General features: G+C 40.5%; 1 protein-coding gene across 11 annotated transcripts in view; it reads right to left on the bottom strand.

The window, feature by feature from the left end:
- UBE3D (ubiquitin protein ligase E3D) overlaps positions 1-21,996 on the bottom strand; it is a 292,261-nt gene that overhangs the window by 153,195 nt on the left and 117,070 nt on the right. Inside the window, exon 10 of one of the 11 annotated variants that reach the window (XM_082474250.1) lies at positions 16,945-19,975. The exons of the other annotated variants lie outside the window; for them this stretch is intronic. Coding sequence (XP_082330376.1) covers positions 19,958-19,975 — 18 coding nt within the window. The 3' untranslated portion in view covers positions 16,945-19,957. Of the gene's footprint in view, positions 1-16,944; positions 19,976-21,996 lie in introns of those variants that run through there. 11 annotated transcript variants of the gene reach the window in all.

Raw genomic sequence — 21,996 nt, 5'->3', positions numbered from 1 at the left:
TTCTAGAAAACAGTTTGGCAGTCTTTAAAAACTAAACATGTACATAATTACTGTATGACCCAGCAACTGCAGTCTTGGACCTTTATCCCAGAGAAATGAAAACTTTATGTTCACACGAACAGCTGTACATGAATGTTCATGGCAGCATCATTTCAAGAGCCAAAACCTGGAATCAGCCCAGGTGAATGCTTAAGGCTGGGTACATCCATACTGCAGATGCCTATTCAACACTAACAAGCAGCGAATTGCTGGTACATGCAACAACTTGGAAGATTCACCAGGGAGTTACGCCGGGCTCAAAAGGTTACGTACTGTAAAGTTCCATTTATACAACATGTTTGAAATGACAAAATTTCACAAACAGAGGACAAGGTAGTGGTTCCACAGGGGTTGGGGATGGTGAGGAGAGGAGGGAGGGTGTGATTATAAAATGGCAACAGGAGGGATCCTGGTGCCAACGGAACTGTTCAGTGTTTTGACTGTGGTGGATGCACAAACAGACCCACGTGTACAATTACACAGAACGTCACACACTTGCACACACACACGCAAAGGAGTACAAAGACAACCAGGGAAATCTGAGTAAGATGGGAGGACTGTACCACGTCAATACCCCAAGTACCATAGTTCTGTAAAATGTTACCATTGGGGGAAACTGGGCAACGTGTGCAAGCGATCTTTCATACTCTTTCTTACAGCTACGAGTGACTCTATAATTCCTTCACTAAAAATTTCGACTAAAATAACGCCACAATACTTTGCAAATGACCTTGTCTAGCTTACTCCAATCCAGTTGCCTAGAGTGTCGTTCTGAGATGCATTATTCAAAGTCTTGTTCACACTGATGTTATGCTTAATATATCACTGTGATCCCATTTTCCTCAGTGGAATGACCTGAGTAAGCTGGTAAGTTAATTTTGGAATGAGTCCTGAAGCAGACGGCTACGGTGAGACACAACACCGTTATATTTAACACGGGTTGGGCTGACAGTCTGGCATTAAATGCTTAGGTTACACATAACAGCACCTGAAATCTTAGGTTGTATATGAAGTACTTATTCTAAATAGTCCACTAAGCACTATTTTTTGCTTTTTTATTGCCATGGAGTAAATAATGAGAAAAAATTCTGGCATTTTTAAAACCCAGAATTGCTGTAACAAATTTCCCAGACACATAAGAGGCACTGGACAAATATTTTTTTCAGACTGAATACATTAGATTAAAACTCTAATTTTAATCTTAAAATTAACAGTATCTTACAAAAGATTTGGAGAAAGAGGAAAACAGAGTTAGAGCGTTTATTTGTTTCTTGTAATTTGGTTAACTGTGAATTCACGTCCTTTTTTTTTAACCTACCAACAGGGGGCTTAATTTTTTTAATAGTTTGTATAAGCCCTTTAGTAAATGTTAATATGTTTTTTATGCAGTGAAGAAATTAAGTGCATTATTTTTTCCTGTTTCCCCAAATACTCTAACATTATTATTATGTGGGTCTATTTCCATATGGTTTTAAGATGCATTTTTCTCATACTGATTATCACATGTGCGTATTTTTTATATCATAAACATCTTTAGGTGCTGCTCAGTAAGTCTTTATTCTTATTTTAATAGCTGCAAAACAGTCCATCATAACAATCTATTACAAATTTAAGTTGTTCCCAGGTTTGTTAATATCAAAAGTAATAATGAAGTAGTTACTATCATGTTTATAATTTTTTTCAATTTTTAGAATATTCCCTTAGGATAGAGTTCCAGAAATGGGACTATTAGATTGAAATGTATGAGTATTAATCTAATTTGATACATATTTTTTCCAATGAGCTGTACCAATTGGTAATGCCACCAGCATTCTATCTTTTTTTTAAAAAAATTAGTACTAATTTAATAAAAAGACATGACATCTCAATGCTTTTTGAATTTATTTAATTGCTATGAGTTTAAACATTCTCCCAAACGTTTGTTTAATAACATTCTCCCAAACGTTTGTTTAATAAACATTCTCCCAAATGTTTGTTTCTTGTAATTTGGTTAATCGTGAATTCACATCCTTTTTTTTAACCTACCAACAGGGGGCTTATTTTTTTTAATAGTTTGTATAAGCCCTTCAGTAAATGTTAATATGTTTTCTATGCAGTGAAGAAATTAAGTGCCAGGCAGCATCTCATTAAATCTTTATAAAATCCACTTGAATTAAATATCTAATTTAATTGTCTCTGGATTATAAATGGGGAACTGAGGTTCAAAGAAGCTGAGTAACTTCTGCTCACTGCTATAAGCTAGTAACAAGGCTGGGTGTGCAATTGGGTCTTTGTTTCTGAGCCTAGTATTCATTCCGTCATCAAAGCTCCCTTCCATCTAATTATGGTGAGAGATAATTGCAAGTAACTTTAGTTGAAGAAAGAATCCATAATATTCCAATTTTAAATCAGATTTAGTAGCAGTTGAAATGATGCAGTCGCTCTCATTTGTTAAGCAGAAAGCAGATTACTTCTTTACGGTTAGATGTAAGGAGGAGAAAGAAAAAGACAGAAGAGCAAATTAAAGCCCTTCTTGTAGAGAGAAAATAATTCCTTGATTAGAAGAGAAAGTTTCCGGCAAGTGAGGAGAGCCTGCAGGATAAATGAGAAATCAGCCTGAAACCTCAGAGGGGAATTTCTGTCTGTAAGTTTAGCAAGCAGGATAAGTTACATTGGCATAGTTTAGTCAGTTCAGTAGAAAAGATTATAACTTGGAATAATCAAACAGCAGTTAAGGCCTAGTGAGAAATGGATCAAATTGGAACCAGATGCTTATTTCCTTTAGCCACTTACTCCTTAGACATTACTTTGAAAATATAACGTTAAAGATACACGAATCTTTAAAAAGGAAAGCATGCTAATATATCCATTTTAAAATAAATACCATTTTATTTCCTTAGCCTGTTATTCGGAGTTGCCGGAAATAAACAGGGCTCATAAAACTGTAATTTATTTATTTTAAAGGAGGAGCATGAGGATATTATAGCTACAAAATGAAACAATAGTATATGCGTGAGGAAGGAGCCCACTGAAGAGGACAAAGCTCTGTGATTTTTTTTTTTTCCTTTTTGCTTTAAGCCACGTGGAAAGTAAAGAGGGGCTCTTGTATATAGAACTGTTGGCGGAGCGTCTCCAAGTCAAGAACAGCTCAGTGTATGGGAACAGAAAAGGGCACCTACTCATCAAGGGCTCCCAGGGTTCAAAGTGGTAAGTTTTACACCTGCCATTCTAAGCTCCACGAGAAGCCAGAGGAAATCAGGTGGACACGAGCAAAGTGCAGACTGGTGAGGTCTAACTGATGTGGAAAGACTGGAAAGCTGGAGACAGAGTATACGAAGCCGAGAAGTAAAAACAGATTGGTGTGAGAAGGTGGTACTCTGTACGGAGAGCAAAGATTCAGACCAGGGGAAAGATGAGACTGAATCCCTTCCCTGACTCCTCCAAGCTGAGAGCCTCCTCTCCCTCCAGTTCTGCCCACCGGTGGCCGTGGGGACTAGTGACAAAGGACATCAATGGCCTGGCAGGCCCTGGAATGGACAAGACCCTCAAAAACTGAAAGAGACGATTATTATTATTATAACTGTACATTAATGTTTTATGTATTTTAAATATTGCTACAGATGCTGTTCATGAATAAATTCTTCTCTGCTGTTCATGAATAAATTCATGCTTCTTTAATTATTTTTAAAGGAAGAAGCACAATTGGCTGATTGTGTATAAAAAACCTCCAAGGCTTACATAAGGCTTTCTCTCGCTTATACTATCCTATGACAATAGTATCTACCAGGGACAGGGACTGACACCGCACACATTGCCTCTGAAGAAAGAACTGCAAACCTACAATGTTTGCACACGGAAGAAGGTAGATGGCTTAGTGTAAGATATCACCAGCTACTAGAAAAATAACTCCGAGCCCAGAGGCCACTGATAGGATTGTGTAGAGAGGGTGTGTGTAACGGAAAGCACTCCAAGTGGTTCAGACCAGCACATCCTTGGTTAGAGACATAATTCATTCCATAGAAATACAGTTCTGAACCCAGGATTATTGACTAAGCCATGGGTCTTTAATACATGAAACTATCTGGCTGAATTCACCAATAATTAGGCTTCTCCCCAATATATCCAACTGATGACATTAACTAGAAAGAAGAGTCTGACTGATTATTCATCAAGGCACTCTGTAAAGCAGCAGGAATGAATGGATGGACCTAAACACGACTTATAACCACTCATCATTAGTGTATTACAATGTGGACTGGACTTTTCTGGCTTCTGGGGCATTGAATACTTGGGAGATGACCAATGCTCGACTATATTTTGTTGGGAAATACCAGTAACCTTTAAAATCAGCTAACTGCCTTCAAATGCTGGCCTTCGGAGTTCACTATGAGTTCACCATGCCAGCTTTCCACAGAAATGCACGTTCTATGAGATGGCATCACAGACTGACTGAAGAACTTGCATACTTCAGCATACTTCAATCAAGTAACAGCTGGCACAATTTATAGCTGAAAGAGGCTTCCTGGCTTAGGAGAAAGACCGTATGTAATTTCCAGAGGCAACACAGTCAGGTTACCCAACCTCTGTGCCTGAGTTTCTTCATCTGTAAGATGGGGCTTCCCTCTTCCTCTGGTGGGTCAAGGATTGTATGAGATACTGTGATGTCTGCGACTGGACCCAAGGAGGTCCTCTCTTCCCCACACGGATGATGAGGAAAGCTTATTCAGCCAAAAGCCTCCCTCCACCTACCTAAACGGGGTCTGAACATCATGACTCACTGAGCTGCAAAATTAACATCAAACATCTACGGGTGCTTTACAACAAAGTGCGAAATAATTTTTTCAGGATTAGAGAAGTTCTGAGATGAGACACAGAAACAATTTTGATCTGCGGAGAAGAAGGACTGGGAAGCCATGAGAAAATAATGTACTACATTTTGATGGGAAGTGGAGAAAATTTGGAAACTCATATATTGTTTCAGGTGTCTTTAACTCACCTAAATTGCTAAAAGGTGGTGAGCATAAACAAGTATTCCACAGAGTCTGCTGTGTTCTCAGAACTATTCCATTTGGTATTTTTAAAGACAAGGCCTATAAACACTTGAAAAATGTTCTCTATTTTCTACTGGTTTAGGGGTAAAAAAATTTTCTTTGAAAAGAAAAAATATATTTTTAAAAATTCCCCCAAATTTTCTTTGAGGTCATCTTTCTAAAGTATGAGAAATGAATGGAAAAGGAGAGTGGGCCCAGTTGGGGGTCCCTCAGTAAGGGTTTTTGGACAACCAAGATCCCATATGAGATAAGCGTGCATGATCTCACTCCTTTTCTCGAGAACCCTTGGTTCATAACATTAGTGTGATGCAAATGTGGAGAGAAAAATGTTGGGGACTGGTTACATCAATGAGTTACTATCTTTTCATTTTGACAAACTTATGAACAAACCCGTCAAGACAGGGCACCTCTTTGTAATGTATAAAAAATATTGAATCACTGTGTTGTACGCCTGAAACTAATATAATATTGTAAGTCAATTTTACTTCAATTAATAAAAAAAAGACAGGGCTCCTCACTCAAGTCCCATCATCCCCAGAGGTCGCCTCTCCCTGTTCAAACTTCTGCCGGTTAATCCATGACACCAACAACCTTCAGGGCACTTAGTTGTTTTTTGTTTGTTTTTAACTTATAAAAGATTTCAAATATTAACATATTCTCTAGTCAACAGAATAGTATAATAAATCCACAAATATTACCCAGAAACAATAATTACCAACTCATGGCCATTTTGTTTCATCCAAAGCCCTGCCACAGAACTCTTTTGAAGCAAATCCCAGACCTATTATTTTGTATATAATTCAGTATGTGTCTCTGAAAGAGAAGGACTGGGATAAAAATAAAACAACAATGCCATGACCACATCTAAAACATTAATAATAATTCCTTAACATAATCAAATATCCATTCAGTGATCAAGTTTCCCCAACTAGCTCATCAAATTTTTAAACAGCTGGTGTTTGTTCAAATCAGAATCGAAACATGTCTAAGTAGTGTTATAATGGATTCATACGTCTTTTAAGTTTCTTTTAAATCATAAGTTTCTCTGCTCTTTTTTCTCCCTTTGATTTTTATGTTTTGAAGAAATCAGATCTTTTGCCTGCCGGGTTTTCCATAGACGGGAATGTGGTGAGTGTTTTTTGTTTGTGTTTTTAGTGTCATTATAAACTCATGGATTTAAAATACATCTGATACACTTTAATCTACTACAGTCATTATTTGTATTAATGCTCACATCATCCCATCTTTGTCAGTGAGAATCTCTTCAACTCAGAGCCTAAGTCCTGAGGACATGATCATAGTAGTTTATACTAGTTTTTTGTTTGTTTGTTGGGTTGGTTGGTTGGTTTGCTTTCTGGTAGGATGGGACCCAGCCTCATCTTATCCCAGACATGGAATCAGCCATTCTCCAGAGGAGCCTAGGTCCTTCAGTGAGGAATGGTGTTTGGAGGTAAGAACTAGAGCACCTTACTGCTTCCAAAGTTCCTTGGACACGTTACCTCATGTGTACACATATACACCCGCTACCCACCTCTGGGGCCACCATGTTCCCTTTTCAAAATGCACTCAGACCCTATTCAGAAACCAGGTCCTCAACTACTCAGAGATGAACCTTTTTGTCTGGTTACCTAAGGAGGACAGGTTAGAAAAATACCACCTTAGCAACAGAGAGAGAAACTGAAACCAAAGAAAGATCATGAGTCCCTTCCTTTTCCACTGGAACTAAAAGGAAATAGTTAAGATCTGTTATCAGAACTCAGACGGAAAAAGGAATCTTTCTAGATAGAGAACTTAATTTTTTTTTTTTTTTAACTAGGTAAAGACCTTCCTGTATGAGTAAAAGAAAAATGCTTCCAGAAAAAGGCTGATCAAGAAGGTCCCTTGGGCATGGAACGATAAAGGTGACTCACTGCCTTGCGTGGACAGGTCCCTGCTGTTAATCTGTTTGTCAAAGCTGTGGAAGAATGAGGGGGGGACGGTCATTCCGTGGAGGCTGAGCGCTGGAAGTCCGTCCCAAAGACAACAAAAGTCGTTTTGTAAACTTGTCTGGCTAATTAGGAAGAGTATTTCTGCCCTCACTAAAGGAAAATACCCTATAATCCTCACAGTATGACTGGAACAGAGAAAAAAATGAAAAAAATGGAAGGGCACGCTTCACAGTAATTTTGATAATTTAGAGCAAACTTATTCAGATGGCAAAATGTTTCCCAGCCCCCGAGGAGCAGCAGAAGGTTCCTGTAAAACCTGAACCTATTATTGGGGGGTGGGGTCTGGGGGGGGGTGTAATGGGGACTCCTCCGAATCAACCATTGAAAAGTCTTACAACAGACACTTCACAGAAGAATGTGAATAACCAAGAAGCATCAGGGAGATGCAAATAAAAAGCATAATGAGATGCCCACCAGAACAGCTAAAGTAAAAACGACTGGTAACACCACGTGATGACGCCGTGGATGGCGATACGGAACAACAGCAACGCTCGTACACGGTTGCTGGGAGTGTAGAATGGCATAACCACTTTGCAGAAGTGTCTGGCAGTTTATTAAAAGTTAAACACACGTTTACCCTACAGCCCGGCAATTCCATTCCTAGATATTTACTGAGAGAAACGAAAACATGTCCACAAAGAGCCTTTATCAGACTGTTCACAGCAACCGTATCAAAATAGCCCCCAATCAGAAACAACCCAGGTATCCATCAAGAGCAGAATGTATTAACAAATTGTGGTTTTTTTCATGCAATGGACCACTATTCTGCAATAAAAAGAGAGTGAACCACTGATAAATGCAATAATGTGGATAAACTGCAAACACATCACGTTAAGTAAAAGAGACTAGACTAGACCAAAAAAAAAGAGTATACACTGTACGATTTAATTTATACAAAGTTCAAATATAGGCAAAATGAATCTATGATGATAGAAATGAGAGACGGTGGTTGCAGGGGAGGGAGGATTAATAAAAAGGCCTGAAGGGAACTTTCTGGAGGAATGGATATGATCTATATCTTCTTTCTGGATGGTAGTTACGTGGGTGTATGTACAGCAGTGGTTCTCAACCACGGGTGGTTTTGCTACGCAGGGAACATGTGGCAATGCCTGGAGACACTTTTGATTGTCACCCCCCAGGACGGGGTGCTACTGGCATTTAGTGACTAGAGGTCACGGATTAGCAGGGCAGCTCCCTACAAGAAAGAATTACCTACTCCAAAATATCGACCCTGCCCAGGCTGAGAAACCTAGTGTATATACAGTTGTCAAAACTCACCAAACTGAACAACTAAAATCTGAATCCTATTGAATGTTAATTATTACCAAAAGGAAGAAAGAAAAAAGAACTCAATAACCTCTCTCCTCACCCCAAAATATAGGTGAAGGACAAGATTGGGGGGAAAAAGAATTTCACATTTCAATGCTGTGAGTTCAACTGCCCAAAAAACACATTTCAATATCCAAATCACGCTCAGTTAATTTTGATTGAAATTTTAAAATCTTGGGCAAACTTCCAGTTCTGCATGTAAGGAGCTTGGAAGTTGCCATTCCATCCTAACAAGTAAAAAGCTGAACAGACTGAAAAATCAACAGCTCTTGGATCCATGAGGGAGAGGAGGACACAGGGCAGACGGAGGCTGGAGAGACAGGACAAGGCGGGGATTCAAGGCTTGCTGGAGGAGAGATTTACTAGAGGGAGCCAGAGCCAAGGTAGGAGACCTGGGCTGTAACCGACGAACCGCTGGAGGCTCAGTGTGCACCTGTCTGAGAGTGAAAAACTGCAGGGGGATCCAGTCATAGTGGGTCCCACAGTTGTGCGAGATTTACCTCCAGAGGCTCGACCCAGGTTCTCACAGTAAATATGGGAGAAAAGTCCCCTTGAGCTTCCAGAGAGGAGAGGGGAAAAGGAACTACTCTGAAATATGCCAGAGTCCTCTGCTGTTAACAAGGTCTGCCCTCGGGGGGCGGGGGGGACGACTAGTTAACCAGAATCTAACCTGCTGGGTGTTATTAGAGCCTAACTGACCTGGGGAAAGGGAAGTGACGAACTCCAGCCCAATCTGGCCGTCCCGTACCACCAAAGGGGGGAGAAAAAAAAATTAAAACTTGATATAAAAATGTCCAAAAAAATTATACCGGGGGAAAGATGGACGGGGTATGGGCAGTCCTCTCCACAACTCTCCCTGCAAACACACCCTTCCCATCTCCCCTCTCCCACTGGTAAAACTCACACCTTGGGCTACTGTACTTAAAACTTCCAGAAGGAATTACATTTGGGCCTCAGGGGAATGTTGATATAGTTGTGCACAGACAGCCCTGGGTGATAAAAACAGTGGGGGGCAGGGCGCCCGCCTGGCCCTTCAGCCTCAGCATCTAATCGCCCACCCCAGGCTCCACGCTCTTCCCGCCCATGGCTCTGAGCTCACGGACTTCGCCGGAGGCAGCCGCAGGGCGAGGCAGGCGTGGAGCTGGGCGAGGGCTTCCCGCTATCTCACAGGTCACAGTGACAAGCAGGCAGCTGATTTCCACGGTTCTCTCTGAATCTCAGGAAATGTCTGGTACAAAGTAAAAAGCTGTTCTTAAGTGGAAAGAGAAACGGATCCGGAAATGCTATGCCGTAAACTAGTTTACGGTACAGGTGCTGTTACCTCTGATGTTTGCAGAAAACAAGTAGCTCATGACTCAGGTTACTAAAGTTGAATTTCAAAAACATTTTTTCCCTCGGGGGGGGAGTCTGAACTGTATACAATTAAGCCTTCGTGCCAGTGAGTTTCATTCCCTACTTACAGTGGCACCCAGAATACATTTTACACTAAAGCCTGGAGGCAGCCCTGAGTCGGCTGTGCCATTACCTGTACACCTAAGCCAGTCAAGAGACAGATTACTCAGAAATGCCTCCGGAGGAGATGCTGCAGAGCTCCTTCAATATTCTGGCCTTCTCCCAGACCGAGAACTTATTCCTGAAGTTTGAATTAACTGACTTTTAACACAAGCATACACGTCTGCTTCCCTTGCCTTTATGCAGGAGGAAGTAGCTGCTTCAACTTCTGGCGGGGCGAACGAGAACTCCCAAGTTAGAAAAACTGCCCTCAAAAACGTATCCCTCACTCACTCTCAGAAGCCTGAAGTTCTGTGCTTGCCTCTAACCTTCGTGTTGATTCTCCAGGAGGCGAGCTCTCTGAGCAATGAAGCCCATTAGCTAAATTCTTTTGGAAACCTGACAACCTCACGCTGCGCCCTGGTTCCTGTGGGCACATCTGCTGCCCAGCAGGGGAGTGAAATTGGATGTGTTTTAGACGCACATCTAAAGAGAGTTTTAGACGTGGTAGGTGGTGGACAAGAAAGGCACCTTTACACTTTGGCCACCATCTCTGACATATTCAGATACTCCAGCTTTAAAACATCATCCATTCAATACTTGAACTGCTGATTCCAGGGAGCTACTTCGTAGGGTGGGATTCACAAAAGAGACAAAACCCCAGTGATTTTGAATTCCCAAACCTTGCATGCAACACAGCTCCATGGAATGTTCAACAGCCCTTGCCCATGCACATGGACACGGGGTGGGGCGGAGGGAGACAGGGGGGACTACATGCCTCTTCTTGCTGACACTTGGTGTTTTCGTTTTCCCAGTAAAAGCCATTTTTATCCACCCACCCTCCACCCCACAAAAGGCAAACCTGCAATGTGGGATAGTAATGTCTTATCTAAATTTCTGTCTATCCCTCCATGGGGTCTTGCATGCAGGAGGCTTTCAATAAATATTTGTTGGCTGAAATGAATAAATGATTGAATTAATGAGTTACATAACTAGAATCCAGGCTAAGTTCTTTTCTATGGAGGTGTCAAAAAAAAAAATAATGTTTAATAGGATGGAGCTAAAAACGACTGGGAATTTTGATATTTTCAACTCTAACACTTCCATGCTACTGGGCAAAGCCTCACCCTGGCCAAAATGGGACTTGGCTTAGAAAACACTGCTTACAGCTTTGCCCAGCACTGCTTCACAGGCCTCAAAGTTGAGATCGAGGGGCAGAGACCCTCATTGCCCTTCCCAGCTCTGTGAAGAGGTAACTATCAGAAGGTAGGGGCCTGGGGATTCCGTGGTGATTTTGTTTCCTACAAAAGTTGCTTGTTGGGGTAACGTTGTAAGAATCCAAGAATTAGAATGGGGTGATAACCATTTTCATGATGAAAACACAAACTTAAAGACAACCTCAATCATCAAGTGATTTAAAATGTAGACATTTAGGCGGGTGGTGACATTGACAAGGTGAAGATGTTCCAAGTGTGATTCTGAACACTGAGGCACCATCTGGGTCTTAACAATGACCATGGGGACCTACTGTATAGCACAGGGAACTCTTCTCCATACTCTGTAATGACCTATATGGGAAAAGAATCTAAAAAAGAGTGGATATATGTATATGTATAACTGATTCACTTTGCTGTACAGAAGAAACTAACACAACATTGTAAATCAACTATACTCCAATAAAATTAAGACAAACAACAAAAGAACAATGATCGTGGCTCACCAAGTTTACAAGGGTTTGCCTTCCATGCACAATTTGTGTCATCCTCGTCTAACTCAAAAGATCTAATCCCACAAGATCACCTATAATTAGTGATGATGCACTCTTAGAAGACAAATATAGACACCAGAGGTGATGCATCAGCGGTCTTAAAATAATTAATGCTTATCCTCACAAGGCCACCCACACCAAGGCACTTGGGAACAGTTCACCATAGCCATGTCATAGAAGGATGGCAAAATCATTTTTCTTACCTGCAGAAGTAGGTCACAGCAAGAGCCTTTGGCAAAGGAACCAGAGTGGACATGAATGGGTTTTGTGACACAATCTTTTCATTTTTCATCTCAATGCAAGACTCATTCGTTGGTTCACTGTACTCACTAATCGTCTCCCTCCATGGTAACAGGACCAGAATGAGGCTTGGAAGTGCAGTATTTGGGGACACAGCAAAAAGCCCCACTACCAGAATACTGCTGCTACATTGAATAACCAGAGCTCAAGCATTTCAGGCAGCCACTGGGTTTTGTTGTTTTATTTCCAGTGATATGAAAATAAAACGGATCATCATAAACCAGCACACCGATCCGGAGTCTGAGCTAGGCAGTACAGAAGCACAGAGCCTAAAGGTTATAGCATTTCACACAGCAACCTTTTAAACTCCGCATACGGCCCCCATGTGGGACATTTTATTTCTGTTGAGACTTCTATTTAAACTCAACCATTCAGACTTTCCAAAAACAACGTGAGCTATGTGCATTTCACTAGTGCTACTGCCTTCTAAATAATGAATGCCTTTCCCAAGGAGGATGAAGAAGGTAGAAAAAAGAGGTAGACAGTAGCAAGAAGGGGAACCATGACATTCGCAAGTACTGTGTGATCTCAGGAAACCTCATCAGAGGGGCTGAAACGCACCTCATCTAAAGCTTTGTCCTGCCATCCCTCACAAAGGCTCAACCTGCTTCCTGTACCAGCAGCTTCTCCCTGGCTAATGCTCTGTCTCCTGACCATCAGGCACTTGTGTTCAGACTAACTGATGGTGGACTTTCTTCCCGGGGCACGGACAAATTATCTCTAGGACACCAGGCTTCTCTGCTAACTCTGTGGTCTTATCGACCTACCTTTTTTTTTTTTTTTTAACTGAAGTATATAGATGATGTACAATATTATGTAAGTTGCAGGTGTAGAATATAGTGACTCACAATTTTTAAAGGCTATATCCCATTTATAGTTATTATAAAATATTGGCTATATTCCCTGTGTTGTATAATATATCCTTGTAGCTTATTTTATACAGAATAGTTTGTACCTGTTAATCCCCTCCCTCTATATCACCCCTCCCCCCACTGGTAACCACTAGTTTGTTCTCTATATCTGTGAGTCTGCCTCCTTTTTGTTATATTCACCATTTTGTTGTATTTTTACCTGTTTTTAAAGGGATGTGCTCTGAAGTTCTGGTAAGGGCTAGAACCCATTCTTTGGCTCCAATTCAGAGTTACTCATTTGGTACAGTCCTTCCTTCCTTCCCCCCAAAAATGCACTAAAAAGCTTTCCTCTGTCCTTTTTCTCCCCCTTACTTTCTTCTTGCTCAGAGCAATCCTATTTCATTTTTCACAGAATATGATTTTCTGTGTTCGCTTTATCATTTTTACCCCCTCAGTGTCATTAACGACCTTCGAGCTATTAATAACCTTCAGTTATTCTATGTTTTTTCCTTCCACCTTCATCCTTATTTTGCCCCCATTTCAGAGCTGAAGGACAACTGTACAATGAGTAAATTGTAAAGTTGTGTCACAGTTCCCCTAGGGACAGTCTCCTTCCTTGCGCTATTAAGTTGGAAAACGGCTTTTTAAAAAAAATCAAGGTTTTGTCACAGAGCAGGTGCAATCATTACAATGTGAAATTAGTCCTTTTTCCAGTGAAAGTGGTGCAATACTTTACTTGTAACTGCACAAAGGGATTTAGGAAATGGAATATAAAAAAAACCTATCAAGAGCTTTAGAGGGTTATGTGCAAACTTATATGATAGTTTGTTCCTGTAATATAGACAATAAAGCCATGCCGCTGTGGAATGCCAAAGTTTTGCTTTCTGGATTCACCAATGCAAAATCAGTTCATTTAAACTCTGGAGAATGACCTGCTTTTCATTCATGCACACATCCATGTCGTCTCTGTTCCCCACGTTCACTGGGCTCCTCCAATGTGCCAGGCAGAGTGATGAATTAAAAAAAAAGCAAAAGAAAAAAAAGAAATCTTTTTTATCCTGAGAAGCATGTCAATGGTTATCCTCTATGCTAGGCAAGCCGCTCACTTCAAAAATTATCTCATAAATTGTATTTACTTGCAGAAAATGAGGCGGCACAGTAATAATAAACCTGCCTGCAGGCAGATTCACTAAGGCAGATGTGGTTTTACAGCACTCTGTAAAACCCATGACTGTTTCGCTAGTTAATAACTGGCAGCCCAGAGGGCTTGGACCACAGTGGGAGAAAAACAACCAGCCCTTGGATTCTTGCTCTGTGGTTTGCCGCTTGTCTGGCTTTGACTTAGCCTCTCTGAGCCTCAGTTTCCTCCTGTGAAAAACAGGACCAGCTGCACCAGTTTCCAAAGAGTGGTTCTTAGGATTAAATGAGATAAAATCCACAAGGCTTCTATGACTGTGCCTGTTACAGTTTCAGCAGCATGATTATCATGACTGGAGTTTACAGCCTGGGAGACATGACAGCCCTAAATCAAGGCATTCCTTTTTTCTCAGAAGGAGAATGACAGGGCTAATTTCAAGGAGGCAGAGGAGACGGGTTGAAAATTAGGGTCTCCCTCGTCCTAGCCCCGCCTCACTTCTCTGAGTTGGGCACCTACTTCCTTTACCTACATACCCCAATTACTCATTATCTCCACGAATGCCCTTCTACATCAGCATCCCGGTCACTGATCCCTCCCTGTCACCATGATCTTTTCCTCTATCTAGCCCAAACTTATTTAGAGATAGCTTAACTCAGGAAAGTAGCCGACCACTTTAAATGAGTCAAAGAAAGGGAAGAAAATAAATCAATTTTCTTTTTGTTTGGGGATGGAGATGACGGAAGAAGAAAAGAAGGACACAGAGATAACCGGGCTAAAAAAAAAAAAAAAAGGGACTTAATAATCCAAACTTAACAACAGAAACTGATGCTTGCTTGTGGAGAGGCCTATTGATTTCATGTGTTCGCCTCAATTTGGCTCACAGAATTATAGAACGCTAGAGCTGGAAGAGATCTCAAAAATCATTCAGGCAAATCCCATCCTTTTAGAGCTAAAGAAACTGAGGCCCAAAGAAGTCTTATATGATGTGCTGAAGGCAACCCAGCTCATCGCTGCAGACCTACAACTAGACTAGGTTTCTTACAGTTTCATTCCAAACAGAATTTCAAATGATTTGGGTGTAGTATGTTTCGGTGGCTGAGGTTATGATATTTTGTCTCTGTTTCTTTGTTGCTATTGTCTTCATTTAGCATGAAAAAGATGCAGTCTGACTTGATAAGTCTGGACTGGTCGGATGTACTTTAAGTGCCCGGTGATGGTGGTGGAGCGGTCCGTGAATGCTCTGAAATTGCAGGCAGAATTCTAAGTGGATGGACATTTTTCTAGGAATAGGGTGAAAAGCTTTAACACGCTCTCAAAGGTGCCAGCGAGCAAAAACAAAGTTAGGCGAGTGGCCTGGGCAGGGAAGAGAGTGGTGAGCCCAGTGTTTCCACGCTCTGCAGGTGCAGACCTGGCGGGTGCGGGGTAGGGGGAAGCTGGCTGGCACAGCAGACTCCGCCGTCCACCTTGGCGTCAAGCAGCGTGGCATGACTTCCTACCTTCTTTCGAAATTCATGTTCTGCTCAGTTTGCTGAAAGACAGTTTTCTGCTGCTGGGAGTCGGGAGACTGAAAACCACTGTTACAGCATGGCTGTAAAACCTCAGCGAAGGTGTGTCCATAAATTATGTGTAAATTATTCCTGTCCATAATAATTTACAGCATTCTGCCAAGAGCGCCCCTTCTCCTGACTGTCTCTGTTGCTGTTCTTTTACTCTTGTGTTTAACAATCAAGATGATAGATACCTCTTGCCTTCTCAACATCTTCATGAGTTCCTGCCGGTGGCAAGAAAATAAGGGCCAGGCATTGGAAGTGGCTAGAAAAAAAGAGCCTGAGTCCATCCTTTCTCATTCTGAGAGGATAATGGAAATTACTTTTTCTGTTTCCCTGGCATCTCACAGGCTGATCTTCATCCCAAAGGCCTAGGTGCTGCTATAGATGCATCAGAATCCCCGAGGGATTGTCCACCTTCTTCTTTTTTAATCACCAGAGAAATGCTCTCCCCCCCATTTTTCTCAGACAATAAAGAGTTGAGGGCATATATTTACAAACAAGAAGTTTTAAGTTTTATAGAATGTTCATTAACTTGAATTATGGATGGGGAAAAATGAGAACTAGTAAAAAGCAATAATGTTTAGAAAGCAATATATTTGGTCATTTTCACCCCAAATTAGATCTTCATGCCCCTAAGACACAAGTCTAAATAATGTTGTTTGTGTTGCATTAACCTTAAGCTATACTATGGCAAAAGTAGATTACAGGAGATCACAAAAAAATAGTTATAACATTAGCAGCAGCTAGCAGGGGTATTATGGCAAGCAATCACTCTTAAAGATTCAGTTATAAACATAAGGATCACGGTCTGGGCCTGTGTGAGTTTGTACGATATTCGAGTACAAATATATGACTTCAAAAATAAGTATCATACTGAAAATTGACCACCCAGAAGACGTTTTTATATTTGAGGTGTTCCTCTTCTTCTGGTTTTACCCCCTGACTTCATGTGTTGATGAAGGTTGGCAGAGCCTGGGGTTGGAGGGGTACTTAGCAATCAGCTGGTTCACTCTCTCTCTCCCATTCTCCCCAAGTCTAACCATTTCTACTACTCCATATGGCCCCTCCCTTAGAATTAGAATTTTTAAAGCTATTCTCTCATGGAATAGCTGGGCGAACACCCAGCAATGTTCCGGGCATTGTGAATTATATTATACAAGTATAAGGTAATGTTCCTGTTTTCAAGGAATTTATCATCTCATTGGAAACCTGGGAACTACATTTAAGCAGCTGTCATACTAAGTGACAGCAGCCAGAGCAGGAAGTGATGAAAACGCAGGAGTTAATCTTATTGTCTTCTTTGGGATCCTCTACAGTACCTAATATCAGGTTTATAACATGGCTTGTTGAGCCAGAGTGGTACAGACAACAGAGCATGGGCTGGGAGATAAGGGGCCGCGCCTCCAAGAGTAACAGAAGTCGATGTGTAGAATTAGAAACAGAGGGAATAGTCACAGGGATAAAAGTAACAACCATTTATTCAGCATTTATTTTTTTTCCAAGTACTTCTCATATACTCATTGACTTTATAATTACAATACCCATAAAGTAATACTATTAATATATAGATGAAGAGACAGAGGCTAAGAGGGGTCCTACAGTCAGCATGATGTGGAGGGGTTGAACTTTCACACCACAAGTGTCTGATTTCTAAGCCCATGCTTAAAAATGCATCTCGACTCCTAAGTCCTATCATTTCTGAGATTCTGTAAGTGTGTTAAATACCTAGTATTTGATATCTTATTTAGTTATGAAATATAGCAAAGCTCATAAACTATTCAGACATTTCTGCAGAAATTTTACTGATATCTAAGTATGTAATGATTTTCTAGTCCTCACATTAATATACCTTAAAGACTTTTACTGTAGCATCCTTAAGATAACAACAAACCCTTCACAAGTCCAAACTTCTTCTGTTGTTTATATGCATGACTGAACTGCTATGGTTACAAGGTTTTTAAAAGTCACTTTACAAACGAGAAAATGATGGTATCAGGTATTAAGAAACACACCTGAGTTTATCTGATGAAAAAGTTCAAAAGAAGACCAAAGCATTTTCCAGAACAGATTCCTAGTTTAGCTTAGCTGAAGTTCCACGGAAGCATAAGGTTGGGTATAACGAGATATAAACCAGTGCACTGTCTTCTTTGCTGCTATGGATTCATTCATGAAAGAATTATAAGATAGTTTTCACTCTCCTCGACTTCCCTCATGCATAGAAAGAGCAGAAAGGCCCTAGTGAGCATGACTCTGGACCTTCGTTACTCCCCCTTGAGGCTAGCGCTTCCAGAGGCCAGGGCAGTGGGCAGCCCCACAAGGAGAAAGTAGAATTCTTAGGATGCAAGTCAGGGGAGGGGTGGGTTAAGTTCCAAAGCGGTGGCGACTCCTGCTCTTCATATAGTTCCTGGCTGTACAAGTGTCAGGATCTGGGAGGGCAGATGATTCTAAGGTCAAGGTCCTCTAAGGTCAAGGTCCTTAGCGAAGGTCCCAGAGGCAGCAGCACGGATCTCAATGACTAGCCTGGCACAGAGGGAGTCAAAACCCCAGGGAAACCATTCTTCTGGATTTGGGCAGAGTGCCTTGCCAGGAATCTTTTTCCTTGATTTTCTTGGACTGATAAAGATTGGTTACTTGTAAGAGAATCAATCGACTGATTACTTTAGGAGAGAGAAAACTTGCCTGAGAAAAACAAGCAGACGTTGTAGTTTCAACGTCTATCCCCAAAATGGCAAACAGGAAGCAACGTCTCACACACAAAAGTTCACTGTAAACATTCACTATCTGAGAAAACAGTACTTCAAACATCACCATATGAAACTACTAAGAAAAGTCTCATTTTCCAAGTCTGATTCCTAACATTAAGGCTCAACTGCTAAAAAAAAAGTATATAAATTTTTAAAAAACATATTCACAGAGAGAACTACTATATATTAACACTATAACCAAATACCACACAGTTGGCTGGAGTCATGGGAGAGAAGTGTTTTGGGATGAATTATGGAACAAAGGGGATCCGCGTCTAGCAATTAATCTCTAAAGTCCTTCGCCAAAGTTTCCCGTCTCATCCAGGCTGACAGATGCATTTTGGGATTTGATATCCAGAAAATCCTTGGGAGGAATTCTAAGAGTAATTTTTCTCCGAGGAGGCAAAGTAGTAAAGAAGGCAAGGTAAATTGCCTTCAGTACTCCTTTGATATGCTTCCCTTTTTAGTATGGTAACAGCATGCTGATCTGCAACAACACAATTTAAATGGAAGTTTAAGATATATTACACATTTTGCTGCCCTTAAAAACAGCAATGCACCAAGCCTAAAAAGATTTCATCAGGCACAATTTAACCTTTTCCTGATGATCCAAAGTCAATATTATGAATTACCTATTAGTTCTGTGGTCTCAGGCAAGTCATGGGAACCTCTAAGCATAGGTGTCCTCTTTACCATGTGAATGACAGTACTTCTCTCATAGAATGGTGATGGTGGATTAAAGGAGATCAACCCTGTAAAGCACTTAGCACGGAGTCCTTTGCATTCTTAAAAGACTCAAAATGGTAGCTACTGCTACTTTTAACATATTTCCCTGCTTTTGGCTGTGATCTAGAAAATTAGGTTGACCTATGAGTGTAACTTCTGAAGAAGTTACTACATAGGATTTAAAACTTTAAAAGATTTATTTGTCTTTTAGGAAAACAAAAGATCTAACTCCCATTTCTTCCAATATGGTAGACTTGATGTCAGAAGAAGCCCTCTCAATATAAAAGACTAAAAATGCTGAATAAATAATTTTTAAATCTTTAAAGCCCATAGCTGAATTGTCAGGAGAATAATTGAACCCTCCGGTGGGAAAAGAATCCTGCACCTCTTGGTAAGCCAGGGCGGAAGAAAGAGTTTCCCAGAGGCCTCTGCCTATCCTTGAAGGTCTCGACTAGAGTGTGAGCTTTAACCTGTGGAATTTTGGGGGTCCGAGGACAAGCCTGGGGCCCTGAAAAATAGAAGGTTGGATCAGAGACCCTGGAGATTCCTGCCCCACGCCACAGTGAACAAACTGGGGAAAAATATCCACGTTCTAGAGGCAGACTGTGGGTGAGGCTACTTGCCTGCCTCGGCCTTGACGCAGAGTCTGGCATGGGGGTGGGGCAAAGGCACCCCTGAGAAATCCTGATCGCAGGTCCACGCTAGAGCGTTAGAATTCACCCTGTTTGGGATCAGAATTCACCCTGTTTACGGGGCCTCACAAATAATCCTCTCTGCAGGAACATACTTTCCACCCAGGCCTCAAAGAACTCCCATAGATAAAGTTCCAAGGAGAGCGCGAGCTTGCCAGTACAGTTACCCAATACGTGAGCAGCTGAGCAGAAACAAGGTGCAGAGCCAGACCCGCAAAGCTGTAGGGATTTTAATTTTGGAAGAACATATAATAAGTATGTTTAAAGAAATAAAAGAAGTACCAAAAGTATGCCTAGGGAACATGAGACTTTCAAAACTTCGGGCAGATCTGAAAAAGAAACAAACAGTATTTCTGGAAATGAATAATATAAAAATTGACATCAGAAATTTAATGGATAAGGCAAAACATGAGATGGGACATCGCTGAAGAAAGATTAGTGATTAAGACTAAATAATAGGGACTTCCCTGGTGGCGCAGTGGTTAAGAATCCGCCTGCCAATACAGGGGACACGGGTTTGAGCCCTGGTCCAGGAAGATCCCACATGCGCAGAGCAACAACTACTGAGCCTGCGCTCTAGAGCCCACGAGCCACAACTACTGAGCCCACGTGCCTAGAGTCCGTGCTCTGCAACAAGAGGAGACACCGCGATGAGAAGCCCATGCACCGCAACAAAGAGTAGCCCCTACTCGCCACAACTAGAGAAAGCCTGCGCACAGCAACAAAGACCCAACGCAGCCAAAAATAAATTAATTAATTAATGTAAAAAAAACAACTAAATAATAGTGGTAGCAGGCATAAAAGGTATATTCTGAACAACTTTCACCAAAATTCTGAAAATGTAGATGAAACAGACAAATCTCGAGAATATAAATTACTGAAAGTGATTAAAAAAGAAATAGAAAGCCTGAATCATCCTAAACCTTTACTTCTGCTGAGTCAGCAGTTAAACATTTTTCTAACTTGGAAAACACCAGGTCCAGTTTTACAAATGAGTTTTACAAAACAGGTAATTTCAATCTTATTATAAAGTCTTCCAGAAACAGAAAAAGAAGAAACTCTCTCTCCAAGTCATTTTATGGGCCTATCAAAACCTTGACACAAAAACCCCACAAAAACAGTATAAACGAAGAAAAGTACAAGCTTGTCTCAACTCTGAATATAAATGCAGATCCTAAACAAAAGATGAGCAAACTACAGATCATGACCAAACTGAGAGTAACTCAAGAGTAAGTTTAACATTTGAAAATTTCAGGTAATTCACCATATTAACAGACGACATGCAGAAAAAAATTGTGTGCAGCCAAAGCCTGGAGTCAAATGTAAAAACATAAATTAAGCTTTGTAATGTTCTTTGTAGGCTAATTACACCTTCCCTGCATACCTGGTAATTCACAGTAGGTAAAGCAGTGAAAACAGGCTAATATATTTCTTACGTAGAAACATGCATATGCAAAAACAGCATATAAAGAAAAGCCAGACGGGAGAAAAAACATACTTAAAAGAAACTAACACACCATTGTAAGGCAGTTATACTCCAATAAAGATGTTAAAAAAAAAAAAAGTCCCAAAACAGCCATCATTAAACACATTTCTCTCTTTATTCAAAACATTTACTGAGCCTCTCTAACTGTACACTGAGACACTGTACTTGACAAGATGTACAGTAATAAAAGCAAAAAAAGGTACAGCCTTTTTCTTGCATAGCTTACAACTACTAATTGATAAAACAGTATATTTTGGTGGAAAAGTAAATTGATGTGAACTTTCTGGAGAGTGATTTGGCAAAACGTATCAAAACAAAAAATATTAAAAATATTCATAACCCTTTTGACTTCAGAAATGATTAGAGATTCAGCCAAGGCTTATGGACAAGAATTGTTTCTATAGCATAATTAATTTTTTGTACAAAAAGCTGAATTTATTGTTTCTGAAAACTGCTGAGTAACTTTAGTTTGTTTACAGTCTCTAGTATCACAGATTCAAAACACTGTATTTTGCCTCTCAATCCAATTATATGATCTACAAAGTGATTAGGCAACTTGTAAACCATTTATTACCATTTATAGAATATGTTAAAAAAAATCCTTGCCCAGCAGGATACTAGCTTTATTTTTTAAATTGCTGAATCTTTGCATAAATTTTTAAAAAGGCACACATATTTCATTTTATTCTGTGTTTTAAAAAATGCCATCACTTGTTTCCTTTAAACATTTTTCACCCATTTAAAAATGTTTTGAAGTTCAACTGTTCAATTTAAGGTAGAATGTAGAAATTTCATAGTATTTAAATTAAACCTTACCCTTGTCTTGACTGAACCTAAGAACTCTGCTGGAGTCCTTGCTGGCCT

This window comes from Balaenoptera physalus (genome assembly GCF_965194825.1).
Source record: "Balaenoptera physalus genome assembly, chromosome: 9".
In the NCBI taxonomy this organism is placed as follows: Eukaryota; Metazoa; Chordata; class Mammalia; order Artiodactyla; family Balaenopteridae; genus Balaenoptera; species Balaenoptera physalus.
Note: the sequence above shows the minus strand (reverse complement) of the source record. Positions and strands in the feature narration are given on the sequence as shown.